Below are 14,479 nucleotides of genomic sequence, written 5' to 3'. Positions count from 1 at the left end.
CTCTATTTTAGCTGATGATGAGATGAGTGTAACTAGGATATTAAAGTTTTGAGATGTGTCTAGACTCTGGCCTGAACTTTACGGCTGAAGGTTTTAGTGTATTGCAGAGTGGCTGGCTCCTTTCTTTTTTTCCTTGTGGTCAGCCAGCCACTTCCATCTGCTATATTGTTTTAGCTCCTTTTACAACTTCCTTCCTGTGCCATTAATGTTTTACTACTGCCGCAATGCTTCATCCCGTGCTTCTGTGTGGGTACGCACATAGTTTTCCAACCTTTGTTGCCTGTGTTTTACATTCCGTTTTATCTTCCTGTTCTGGGTATTTTCTTGACACCCGTCTCAACCTGTTTCTGCACGGTGCTGAAAACCTTGCCATCGTGTGCCCATACAAACCTCTGCATCTCCAGCTCATCATCTCTCATCACCCAACTTTGGGCAAGAGATGGCTGGATCACCTATTTGCTGAGCATACCACCCACCATGATGTGCTTGACTGCCACGAATGATTCCCAACCTGTGCCATGTGGGTTCTTCCTACCACTATCAGATTTTCGGAATTGCACTGTTGGAAACTCTCCCTGCAATTTATCCTTCATTGATGTAACCCCTCTAACTTCAACCTTTGCTGGTCTGTCCTCCACCTGTCTACCCCCTTCCTCCTGCTTCTGCTCTCGGCCCTACATGCACACAATCTATCTTACCCTCTGAACACACCTGCTTACTCCCCCCCCCCCCCCTAGCAGAACCACCTATTGCTGCACCAAGCAGCCCACTATAATGTTCCTGCAAACTCTGACAGCCAGCACTAGCATCTTCTACCACTGCTGTCTTCCCCAATCTGCACCTATTCTGTACTCCCACTACTCACCCCAAGAAAGATCACTGCTCTCCACAGTTGCAGTTGGGTCTTTGTGCCGGAAACAATAGTGACCAAGTGTGTGTGTGTGTGTGTGTGTGTGTGTGTGTGTGTGTGTGTGTGTGTTAAAGAAAGCAATAGCAGTCATGTACACTTATACTTTTCTTTGAGTGGAAAAAATACCTTTTGAAAGAGGCCTAAATTAGGAAAACTTGTAAATATGCTTTTATTTGTTGACGACTAGTAGTATTAGGAACTAAAAGGGAGAAACTGATGTAAAAAGAGTTTTGTTATTAATTGACAAAAATAAACAGAGATTGAAACAGAAAGGTTGCATAATATAGTCTAGAATCCTGTTAACTTATCAAGAAAATAAACTGTGGTTGTCCCACAAAGCTGTTGCTTTATGCTAGTACTGACTTACATAACCTTATTAATTCTAACAGATTTATTATTGTAATTTTAGTTTAGATACATTTTTGGAAAAAATAAGTTTCAGGTGTCTGTATATGAAGTTGTAATATGACTTACTTAAATTTAATAGCATATAAAAGTTGATATGTTTATAAAATACCCTTAAAACGCATTCAGTGGACTAGAGAAACCTATTAGAATTGGTAGAGTAAATGGTATTTGTACATTAAACACAGCATTTAATTGAATGTTTCAGGTAACAGTGAGTCTAACAGGAAAGAATCAGTTTAATTCATCCCAGTTGCCATGTGTTGGGCAAGAAGTGGATGTGAGCACTTGTGTATCACTGAAAAATACAGAACCAGGTAGAAAATGAAATGAAACCAATTACATACCAGGTGCTTAGCGTGTACCAAATAGTTCTGTGAAAGTATGTCATTCTGTTACAGGGAGTCATTTCATGTTGCACAACAAATCTGAAAAATTTGAGGCAAAGACTGCAACATTCAGGGAAGTCAATAAGAATGTTGAGAGAGATGAATATCGTTTAAAGAAGAAACCAAAAGGGAAAGCAAAATTTATTGGGCAGTCAAAAGCAGAAAAGGTTAGTACTTAATGTTTCTGATAAGCCTTGTGCCTGAACTGAAGAAAATACACTGTCACTATTTTTGTTAGGCAGTCCAAAAAGATGTATCTTGTGAAAGTAAGTTACACATGTCATCCCATACTAAGACATTTGCGTTGTCAGAAGAGAGTACATGTTCTGGGTTTTCTGCAGACATAGTTCTGCTGAACTATGGATAACAGTTGCATCACAGTGTGGGAGTGAAATGACATGGCAGCTGCCATACTAAGTTTACTCCAAAGTTGGGACAGTATGGTTCTTATGGGGAAAAATGTATAAATTGCAAACAGATTCATTGTGAAATTTGTGGTATATGGACCAAACGTTGTGCGACATGCATCTATAGTTGTATGGTACCAGCAATTTGACTAAGGCCCCACAGATGTGGGTGATGGTGATTGGTAAGTCAAGATCTTGTACCATTTCATTTATATCATTTTGGCAAGCCGAAAGAACGTCAGGGGAAAGAGCTTTTCCAACAATAAGGATGTTCATCTAGTGGCTCTTCAATGGCTCCACAACCAAGGAGTGATTCTCTGTTGTCATGGAAATGGGAAAGCAGTAGAATATTCAAACAGTTGTTTACGGAGACTTGGTGACTATGTTGAAAAAATAGTGCCTTCTGTAATAATATGTAACTTACTTTTTGAAGTCCCCCTGTATATTTTATTTTACTGTTATGGTTAGGGATCCTTATGCCCATCTTAGTATACCTTCTGATTACTAGTGAAACTATGCAATTCAGCTTGCACAGCTGTGCTAAATGACTCCTGAATTCTAAATGAATTCAGTAACTAATTGAAGTCTTCTATGTGCTCTTCCAGCAACTCATTTTATGAGTTTGTTTCTGTTTATAGGGGCATACTTCCATGTTATTATTATTATTATTATTACTATTATTATTATTATTATTATTATTATTATTATTGGTTAAGTACCATATTAGTAATGCTCTAGACTCCATTTTTAACTGCAGACTCCCCATTCATGCAAACTGATTATCCCTGCCAGTTATGTGGCATAAGATGTATGAAATAGGCGAAATACCCTCAGACTTCAAGAATAATATAATAATTCCAATCCCAAAGAAAGCAGGTGTAGACAGATGTGAAAATTACCGAACTATCAGTTTAATAAGCCACAGCTGCAAAATACTAACTCGAATTCTTTACAGTCGAATGGAAAAACTAGTAGTAGCCGACCTCGGGGAAGATCAGTTTGGATTCCGTAGAAATACTGGAACACGTGAGGCAATACTGACCTTACGACTTATCTTAGAAAAAAGATTAAGAAAAGGCAAACCTACGTTTCTAGCATTTGTAGACTTAGAGAAAGCTTTTGACAATGTTGACTGGAATACTCTCTTTCAAATTCTAAAGGTGGCAGGGGTAAAACACAGGGAGCGAAAGGCTATTTACAATTTGTACAGAAACCAGATGGCAGGTATGAGTCGAGGGGTATGAAAGGGAAGCAGTGGTTGGGAAGGGAGTGAGACAGTGTTGTAGGCTCTCCCCGATGTTATTCAATCTGTATATTGAGCAAGCAGTAAAGAAACCAAAAGAAAAATTTGGAGTAGGTATTAAAACCCATGGAGAAGAAATAAAAACTTTGAGGTTCGCCGATGATATTGTAATTCTGTCAGAGACAGCAAAGGACTTGGAAGAGCAATTGAACGGAACGGAGAGTGTCTTGAAAGGAGGATATAAGATGACCATCAACAAAAGCAAAACGAGAATAATGGAATGTAGTCGAATTAAGTCAGCTGATGCTGAGGGAACTAGATTAGGAAATGAGACACTTAAAGTAGTAAAGGAGTCTTGCTATTTGGGGAGCAAAATAACTGATAAAGGTCGAAGTAGAGAGGATATAAAACGTAGACTGGCAATGGCAAGGAAAGCGTTTCTGAAAAAGAGAAATTTGTTAACATCGAGTATAGATTTAGTTGTCAGGAAGTCGTTTCTGAAAGTATTTGTATGGAGTGTAGCCATGTATGGAAGTGAAACATGGACGATAAATAGTCTGGACAAGAAGAGAATAGAAGCTTTCAAAATGTTGTGCTACAGAAGAATGCTGAAGATTGGATGGGTGGATCACATAACTAATGAGGAAGTATTGAATAGGATTGGGGAGAAGAGAAGTTTGTGGCACAACTTGACCAGAAGAAGGGATCGGTTGGTAGGACATGTTCTGAGGCATCAAGGGATCACCAATTTAGTATTGGAGGGTAGTGTGGAGGGTAAAAATCGTAGAGGGAGACCAAGAGATGAATACACTAAGCAGATTCAGAAGGATGTAGGTTGCAATAGGTACTGGGAGATGAAGAAGCTTGCTCAGGATAGAGTAGCATGGAGAGCTGCATCAAACCAGTCTCAGGACTGAAGACAACAACAACAACAACAACAACAACAACAACAACAACAACAACCACCTAAGGGCCATTTGATTAACCAGACAGACACGTTTTTTAGTTTCTACTGATTTTCGTTAAATCTAGTCAGCTGTATCATGACGGTGATAATTGCTCTATCCAATATTGTTTAATACTGGAACAGCCAAGAATGACACATGTGTCCAGACCACTCTTGTCTTGAGTCGACACTTTTCCTACTACCATACCACAATTGAATAACTTGCACATGGCTTGGTCTCATTTTAAGCTATATAAAGAAATTCTAAAATCTTAGGTTCTGTGCAATATATTGTGAAGAGCAATATTGTACCATTACTGTTGGTACAAGAGAATATGCCAAAAATAAAAATAAAATAAAAGTAGTTAAGTTTGGTTTGCAACTGCTGCTGTCCTGACTAAGAATCCAGTATTACAGGCTATTCCATCACAACCAAGGAGTAATAATGTAATAGAACATGCAACTAGCTCCTAGAAAGAGCAGGATATCGTACAGTTTGTCTTGAACAAATGTTTTCTCGGCATCGCATTTGGTACCGAGATATGATAGAAATGTAATTAGGTTGTGGATAAAGTTCAACAAAGTTGTTCTGGAATAATATGCTAACATGACCAAATTATTTGGGCAGATGGATTAAAGCACCCTACAAGAGCACTTAATCTGAAATGCTATGAAAGGTGCAGGGGTTGTTGTGTGCAATGTTAGAAATGTTGTTTTCTATTGCTCTTTGGGTGTCCAGTCATTTATGCAACGCAGTATTTTGGCAGCATACCTTGCTGTCATCTTCAGGTGATAACTGTAGAATGAGTGTCTTTGCTGCATCGCCCTCATTCTAAAATACCACATGAAGGTGATGGCAAAGTACACTGTCCAAATATTATTCGTCATAAACATCTGTAGCCACTAAGCAGTGAAAATAATTGACTTCCTGAAAAGATTAAGATCGCACATTAAAAATGTCAGCTGTAAGCAGAGCCTCCAAATTTAAGAAATAGCTTTACTGCTCTCTCCAGCAATTAACTATTGCCATTCAGCGGTTCCTGCTCCATACACAGCCTCAGTCCATCAACATGGGTATACCAACATTTTGTAATTTTATAGCTAATTTTAAGTTCTTGTGAGGTACCCCTCTAATTTTTATCATATGTTGTATTTCAGTTCTACATCTGAAGATGATCGTGTTCTTGTTGTTGTGGTCTTCAGTCCTGAGACTGGTTTGATGCAGCTCTCCTGGTACTCTATCCTGTGCGAGTTTCTTCATATCCCAGTGCCTACTGCAGCCTACATCCTTCTGAATCTGCTTAGTGTATTCATCTCTTGGTCCCCCTCTACGATTTTTACCCTCCACGCTGCTTTCCAATACTAAATTGGTGATCCCTCGATGTCTCGGAACATGTCCTACCAACCGATCCCTTCTTCTAGTCAAGTTGTACCACAAGCTCCTCTTCTCCTGAGTTCTATTCAATACCTCCTCATTCACATTTCACTTCCATACATGGCTACACTCCATACAAATACTTTCAGAAACAACTTCCTGACATTTAATCTATACTCGATGTTAACAAATTTTTCTTCTTCAGAAACGCTTTCCTTGCCATTGCTCGTCTACACTTTATATCCTCTCTACATCGACCATCATCAGCTATTTTGCTCCCCATATAGCAATACTCCTTTACTACTTGAAGTCAGCATAACCCGACTTAATTCGACTACATTCCATTATCCTCATTTTGCTTTTGTTGATGTTCATCTTATACCCTCCTTCCAAGACACTGTCCATTCCGTTAAACTGCTCCTCCAAGTCCTTTGCTGTCTCTGAGAGAATTACAATGTCATCGGTGAACCTCAAAGTTTTTATTTCTTCTCCATGGATTTTAATACCTACCTCGAACTTTTCTTTTGTTTCCTTTATTGCTTGGTCAATATACAGATTGAATAACATCAGGGATAGGCTACAACACTGTCTCACTCCCTTCCCAACCACTGCTTCCCTTTCATACCCCTCAACTCTCATAACTGCTATCTGCTTTCTGTACAAATTGTAAATAGCCTTTCACCCCCTGTATTTTACCCCTGCTACCTTCAGACTTTGAAAGGGAGTATTCCAATCAATATTGTCAAAAGCCTTCTCTAAGTCTACAAATGCTTGAAACGTAGGTTTACCTTTCCTTAATCTTTCTTCTAAGATAAATCGTAGGGTCAGTATTACCTCATGTGTTCCAACATTTCTATGGAACCCAAACTGATCTTTCCCCAGGTTGGCTTCTATTAGTTTTTCCATTTGTGTGTAAATAATTTGTATTAGTATTTTGCAGCTGTGACTTATTAAACTGATTGTTCGGTATTTTCACATCTTCTACACCTGCTTTCTTTGGGATTGGAATTATATTCTTCTTGAAGCCTGAGGTAATGTCGCCTGTCTCATACATCTTGCTCACCAGATGGTACAGTTTTGTCAGGACTGGCTCTCCCAAGGCTGTCAGTAGTTCTAATGGAATGTTGTCTACTCCAGGGGCCTTGTTTCTACTCAGGTCTTTCAGTGCTCTGTCAAACTCTTCACGCAGTATCTTATCTCCCATTTCGTCTTCATCTACATCCTCTTCCATTTCCATAATATTGTCCTCAAGTACATCGCCCTTGTATAGACCCTCTATATACTCCTTCCATCTTTCTGCTTTCCCTTCTTTGCTTAGAACTGGGCTTCCATCAAAGCTCTTGATATTCATGTAAGTGGTTCTCCTTTCTCCAAAGGTCTCTTTAATTTTCCTGTAGGCAGTATCTATCTTACCCCTAGTGAGATAAGCCTCTACATCCTTACATTTGTCCTCTAGCCATCCCTGCTTAGCTATTTTGCACTTCCTTTCAATATCATTTTGGAGACATTTGTATTCCTTTTTGCCTGCTTCATTTACTGCATTTTTATATTTTCTCCTTTCATCAATTAAATTCAATATTTCTTCTGTTACCCAAGGATTTCTACTAGCCCTCGTCTTTTTACCTACTTGATCCTCTGCTGCCCTCACTACTTCATCCCTCATTCATTCGTATTTCAAGGATAAACCACCCAACATTGGAATCAACAAATTACAATTATTTCTGATACAAAATTTAAGCACAACCATCATATAACTGAATGTGTTGAAATACACAGCTGGCATACTCTTCATTCACTATCTGAACGCAAATGAGCTCATTCTGTAGCAGTAGATCAACTTGCTTAGAATTGATACTGCATCTGATATCACTGAATAAAAGAAAGTCTGTGGCTACAAAAGGAGAAAAGCATCTGGATGCCAAATGCAATCTCACAGTAATACACTCAGTGGCACATCAAAACTGTAGAAGAGCTTTGGAAATGTTCTCAGTTCAATATCTTGTTGATACAGAATGAATACTGCAATGAAGGTAATTTTGAATGTTTCTCATTAGTTTTAATAATACATTAGGGTTGAAAATATAATTACACAGATACAGCTCTGTCTTCACCAATGCTTGAAAGTGCAATTTGTTCACCAACAAAGAGACTATGGTATCAGTCTTTCAAAGCTCAAGGTGATTCCATGAAGCACTAAAGGTGATAATTACGGTGATACGGAAGTCATTCATAAGACTGCCACAGGAGGGCCAGGGTCTGCATGCAATCTGCTACATGACTGTATATTTCCGGAGAGAAGCACTACTGGAAAATCAGTTTGCACTCAGCTGTATTGTCACTTTTTTAAACAGCCAGTTTTGGTCATAACTCTCTCACAACTGAACAACCAGGTTCAGTCACGAACAAACCATCCTCAGGTATAATATGATTTCATAATCAGATATATGACATCATAACTATTAACAAGCATCACGTCATAAACCAACATGTTATTTCAAATATAAATTTGGAGCACATATGAAGTACAGAATTGACGTGACACTTCAGTCATGCAATGTGCTTCACTACAAATCTACTGTATGCTATACATACTCCAGGTTCTTAATTTAACATGTTGGTTTATGGTGTGACACCGGATAATAGTTGTAGTTTGTCATATATCTGATTATGACGGATTATCATGTTACATTATACCTGACAATGGTCCATGTTTGACAACTGATTGTTTAATAAAGTGACAATATGGCTTTGTGCAAAACCATGATTTTCTGAAAATTTCTAAAAGTTTTAAATTATGGTCTCCTCAGAATAACAACATTTTTTGTAATGGTTGTAGCCCATATGCAGATACCTGTTCTGTGAAACAATTTGAAGAATATATTAGTCTATAATTCTTTGGACATGTTCAATACACTGATGTTGGCTGCTACAGCCTTTCAGCTAAACAAAATCAATGCCTTCAAAACTTTTACTTAGTCTTAGGTATCATTGGATGTGTGTTTAATTGAAAACTCTAGGTTGGAATATTGACAAGTGAACCACATCCTTCATCAGGGCTCAGTGCATCATCATGCCCTGAAATGAGGGACATCCTATCCAGGATCCAGTCCACCCCTCTGAAGATGGTGTTCCATCATCCACCGAACCACCTCAACATCCTAGTCCACCCTATGCCATTCCCAAACCCTACTCCTTGCCACAGGTATTCATATCCTTGTGGAAGACCTAGGTGCGAGATGTACACAATAAACCATCCCAGCATTTCATATTCCAGTCCTGTCGCAGGGCTAGCCCACCCCATCAGAGAGCAGGCCACCTGTGAAAGCAGCCACACCACATACAGGGTGTTTCAAAAATGACCGGTATATTTGAAACGGCAATAAAAACTAAACGAGCAGCGATAGAAATACACCGTTTGTTGCAATATGCTTCGGACAAGAGTACATTTTCAGGCAGACAAACTTTCGAAATTACAGTAGTTACAATTGTCAACAACAGATGGCGCTGCGGTCTGGGAAACTCTATAGTACGATACTTTCCACATATCCATCATGCGTAGCAATAATATGGCGTAGTCTCTGAATGAAATTACTCGAAACCTTTGACAACGTGTCTGGCGGAATGGCTTCACATGCAGATGAGATGTACTGCTTCAGCTGTTCAATTGTTTCTGGATTCTGGCGGCACACCTGGTCTTTCAAGTGTCCCCACAGAAAGAAGTCACAGGGGTTCATGTCTGGCGAATAGGGAGGCCAATCCACACCGCCTCCAGTATGTTTCGGATAGCCCAAAGCAATCACACGATCATCGAAATATTCATTCAGGAAATTAGACATCGGCCGTGCGATGTGGCCGGGCACAATCTTGCATAAACCACGAGGTGTTCGCAGTGTCGTCTAAGGCAGTTTGTACCGCCACAAATTCACGAAGAATGTCCAGATAGCGTGATGCAGTAATCGTTTCGGATCTGAAAAATGGGCCAATGATTCCTTTGGAAGAAATGGCGGCCCAGACCAGTACTTTTTGAGGATGCAGGGACGATGGGACTGCAACATGGGACTTTTCGGTTCCCCATATGCGCCAGTCCTGTTTATTGATGAAGCCGTCCAGGTAAAAATAAGCTTCGTCAGTAAACCAAATGCTGCCCACATGCATATCGCCATCATCAATCCTGTGAACTATATCGTTAGCGAATGTCTCTCGTGCAGCAATGGTAGTGGCGCTGAGGGGTTGCCGCATTTGAATTTTGTATGGATAGAGGTGTAAACTCTGGCGCATGAGACGATACGTGGACGTTGGCGTCATTTGGACCCCAGCTGCGACACGGCGAACGGAAACCCGAGGCCACTCTTTGATCACCTGCTGCACTAGCTGCGCATTGCCCTCTGTGGTTGCCGTACGCGGTCGCCCTACCTTTCCAGCACGTTCATCCGTCATGTTCCCAGTCCGTTGAAATTTTTCAAACAGATCCTTTATTGTATCGCTTTTCGGTCCTTTGGTTACATTAAACCTCCGTTGAAAACTTCGTCTTGTTGCAACAACACTGTGTTCTAGGCGGTGGAATTCCAACACCAGAAAAATCCTCTGTTCTAAGGAATAAACCATGTTGTCCACAACACACTTGTACATTGTGAACAGCACACGCTTACAGCAGAAAGACGACGTACAGAATGGCACACTCACAGACTGCGTTGTCTTCTATATCTTTCACATCACTTGCAGCGCCATCTGTTGTTGAAAATTGTAACTACTGTAATTTCGAATGTTTGTCTGCCTGAAAATGTACTGTTGTCCCAAGCATGTTGCAACAAACGGTGTATTTATATCGCTGCTCGTTTAGTTTTTATTGCCGTTTCAAATATACCGGTCATTTTTGAAACACCCTGTACCAGTAATGTTGGAATCGTTGCATAGCTTTTGTATTGGTACGATTACCAACCAGTTGCCCCCCAATATGAAGGAACACCATCAAACAGTGGTAGAGAGCAAAGTGAATCACCTTGTGGCAGAACATGCAGTTGCAAATAACATGCTTTATTTCAATAGCTGTCTCACAGTCTGGACCATCTGGATTTTCCCCTCCGCCACCAGCCATTCTGAACTGCCAAAATGGAAGTTATGCTTACAACACTTATTCCACCCCCAATATCATCCTGGCCTCAACCTATGGTAACCTACTATCCCTATGTCCTCCACCCAATTGTTTTTGGGGCCTTCGTCATATAACCTCTGCCCAGTTCATGTCCCTGTCACCCTCATTGTTGCTCACTGATGACACACCCACCTGTTGTTACCGTTTTTTGCTCCTCTCCTTTCTGCTCCCCATCCCCCCTTCTCTCCTCCCTCTCCATGGCTTCGTGATGCTGTGTCACATCCAATTCCAGCACACACTGCCAGGCAGCCCTGACATCTCTCCCCACATTCGTACCCTGCTATCCCACAGACTTCCACACCCCACTTGGGATTGCTGCTTCCATTTGACGTGACACAGTTGCATTCTGACTAGAGCGGTCGGAAATAGTGGTCATGGGTACATGAGGTGTGTGTAAATGTGTGTGTGATTTTCTTTCCTGTTTTTTTCCCTTCTCTGAGTAAGGTTTTGGCTGAAAGCTCAAAAGTGTACCAATATTTTTGTAGTAACTGTCTGCAACTCTCTGTATCATATTTAACACGTGTAGCAATTTATTCTTTTCGTAATACTATTAACTGAAAAGTGTGGTTGGGGCAGCATGTCCACTTGTTCTGTTTGCAACAAATCAGAGCTCTTGATTGTTTGTGAGCTGGTGATTTCTCGTACAAAGGGAAGTTTTCTTTGACAGTGGATGTTTCAAACTCTAAGAGGGAACAACCTAATCAAACAATGTGACATACTGTGCATTTGTTACTTTCAACTATGTCTGTACTCCTAAGACCTTTCTAAGCATGTGGGAGAGGGTACATTGGTAGCAGTTTCATGCACCCCCCTTTCTGTTATTCCATTTAAAGCTGATATGCAGAAACATCAATTGTAGGTATCCATCTGTAAGAGTTCAAACTTATATAATTTTAGTTCTATTGTTAAGCACATTGTGAGAGTAAGATCACCAAATTAAATGCTAGTCACTTTTTTTTAAGATCAAGCTGGTAGCTTTAGAGCATTTTAGATTGTGTGGAACTGTATTGCAAGGTTCAAATGTACCCAGCGCTGGAACATGTGATTCCCCCTTTCCATCTCCCCCCTTTCCATCTCCCCCCTTTCCATCTCCCCCCTTTCCATCTCCCCCCTTTCCATCTCCCCCCTTTCCATCTCCCCCCTTTCCATCTCCCCCCTTTCCATCTCCCCCCTTTCCATCTCCCCCCTTTCCATCTCCCCCCTTTCCATCTCCCCCCTTTCCATCTCCCCCCTTTCCATCTCCCCCCTTTCCATCTCCCCCCTTTCCATCTCCCCCCTTTCCATCTCCCCCCTTTCCATCTCCCCCCTTTCCATCTCCCCCCTTTCCATCTCCCCCCTTTCCATCTCCCCCCTTTCCATCTCCCCCCCTTTCCATCTCCCCCCTTTCCATCTCCCCCCTTTCCATCTCCCCCCCTTTCCATCTCCCCCCTTTCCATCTCCCCCCTTTCCATCTCCCCCCTTTCCATCTCCCCCCCCTTTCCATCTCCCCCCCCTTTCCATCTCCCCCCCCTTTCCATCTCCCCCCCCTTTCCATCTCCCCCCTCTTTCCATCTCCCCCCTCTTTCCATCTCCCCCCTCTTTCCATCTCCCCCCTCTTTCCATCTCCCCCCTCTTTCCATCTCCCCCCCTTTCCGACTCCCCCCCTTTCCGACTCCCCCCCTTTCCGACTCCCCCCCTTTCCGACTCCCCCCCTTTCCGACTCCCCCCCTTTCCGACTCCCCCCCCTTTCCGACTCCCCCCCCTTTCCGACTCCCCCCCCTTTCCGACTCCCCCCCCTTTCCGACTCCCCCCCCTTTCCGACTCCCCCCCCTTTCCGACTCCCCCCCCTTTCCGACTCCCCCCCTTTCCGACTCCCCCCCCTTCCACCCCCCCCTTTCCGACTCCCCCCCCTTCAGCTCCCCCGCCACCTCCCCGACCTCCCCCCCCTCCAGCCTCCCCCCCCTCCCTCTCCCGCCACTCCCCCGCCTCCCCCCCCTTCCCATCTCCCCACCCACCTTCTCCCCCTCCCTCCCCCCCTTCCATCTCCCCCCTTCCCTCTCCCCCCCTTTCCATCTCCCCCCCTTCCATCTCCCCCCTTCCATCTCCCCCCCTTCCATCTCCCCCCCTTTCCATCTCCCCCCTCCATCTCCCCCCTTTCCACTCCCCCCCTTTCCATCTCCCCCCCTTTCCATCTCCCCCCCTTTCCATCTCCCGCCCCTTCCATCTCCCCCCCTTCCATCCCCCGCCCCCTCCCCCCCTTTCCATCTCCCCCCCTTTCCATCTCCCCCCCTTTCCATCTCCCCCCTTCCTCTCCCCCCTTTCCATCTCCCCCCCTTTCCGATCTCCCCCCCTTTCCATCTCCCCCCCTTTCCATCTCCCCCCCTTTCCATCTCCCCCCCTTTCCATCTCCCCCCCCTTTCCATCTCCCCCCCTTTCCATCTCCCCCCCTTGCCATCTCCCCCCCCTTTCCATCTGCCACCCCCCTTTCCATCTCCCCCCCTTTCCATCTCCCCCCCTTTCCATCTCCCGCCCCTTTCCATCTCCCACCCCTTTCCATCTCCCCCCCTTCCATCTCCCCCCCTTTCCATCTCCCCACCCCTTTCCATCTCCCACCCCTTTCCATCTCCCCCCCCTTTCCATCTCCCACCCCTTTCCATCTCCCACCCCTTTCCATCCTTCCATCTCCCCCCCTTTCCATCTCCCCCCCCTTTCCATCTCCCCCCCTTTCCATCTCCCCCCCTTTCCATCTCCCCCCCTTTCCATCTCCCTCTCCCCCTTTCCATCTCGCCCCCCCTTTCCATCTCCCCCCCTTTCCATCTCCCCCCCTTTCCATCTCCCCCCCTTTCCATCTCCCCCCCTTTCCATCTCCCCCCCTTTCCATCTCCCCCCCTTTCCATCTCGACTCCCCTCCCTTTCCATCTCCCCCCCTTTCCATCTCCCCCCCTTTCCATCTCCCCCCCCTTTCCATCTCCCCCCCCTTTCCATCTCCCCCCCTTTCCATCTCCCCCCCTTTCCATCTCCCCCCCTTTCCATCTCCCCCCCTTTCCATCTCCCCCCCCTTTCCATCTCCCACTCCCCCCTTTCCATCTCCCCCCCCTTCCATCTCCCCCTCCATCTCCCCCCTTTCCATCTCCCCCCCTTCCATCTCCCCCTTTCCATCTCCCACCCCTTTCCATCTCCCAACCCCTTTCCATCTCCCACCCCTTTCCATCTCCCACCCCTTTCCATCTCCACCCCTTCCATCTCCCACCCCTTTCCATCTCCCCCCCTTTCCATCTCCCCCCCTTTCCATCTCCCCCCCCTTTCCATCTCCCCCCCCTTTCCATCTCCCCCCCCTTTCCATCTCCCCCCCTTTCCATCTCCCCCCCTTTCCATCTCCCCCCCCTTTCCATCTCCCCCCCTTTCCATCTCCCCCCCCTTTCCATCTCCCCCCCTTTCCATCTCCCCCCTCCTTCTCCCCCCTTTCCATCTCCCCCCCCTTTCCATCTCCCCCCCTTTCCATCTCCCCCCCCTTTCCATCTCCCCCCCTTTCCATCTCCCCCCCTTTCCATCTCCCCCCCCTTTCCATCTCCCCCCCCTTTCCATCTCCCCCCTCCATCTCCCCCCTTTCCATCTCCCCCCCCTTTCCATCTCCCCCCCTCTTTCCATCTCCCCCCTACACGCGATCTAGTGT

General features: G+C 44.5%; 1 protein-coding gene across 4 annotated transcripts in view; it reads left to right on the top strand.

The window, feature by feature from the left end:
- The window catches only part of LOC126267155 (zinc finger protein 84-like), a 64,818-nt gene that overhangs the window by 22,945 nt on the left and 27,394 nt on the right, over positions 1-14,479 (top strand). For all 4 annotated transcript variants that reach the window (XM_049972095.1, XM_049972096.1, XM_049972097.1 and 1 more), the window contains exons 5-6: positions 1,524-1,632; positions 1,717-1,871. In XM_049972095.1, the coding sequence (XP_049828052.1) occupies positions 1,524-1,632; positions 1,717-1,871 (264 nt within the window). The remainder of the gene's footprint in view (positions 1-1,523; positions 1,633-1,716; positions 1,872-14,479) is intronic.

Source organism: Schistocerca gregaria, chromosome 4, assembly GCF_023897955.1.
Source record: "Schistocerca gregaria isolate iqSchGreg1 chromosome 4, iqSchGreg1.2, whole genome shotgun sequence".
In the NCBI taxonomy this organism is placed as follows: domain Eukaryota; kingdom Metazoa; phylum Arthropoda; class Insecta; order Orthoptera; family Acrididae; genus Schistocerca; species Schistocerca gregaria.
The sequence above is the reverse complement of the archived record's forward strand: the minus strand, read 5'-3'. Positions and strand labels throughout refer to the sequence as shown.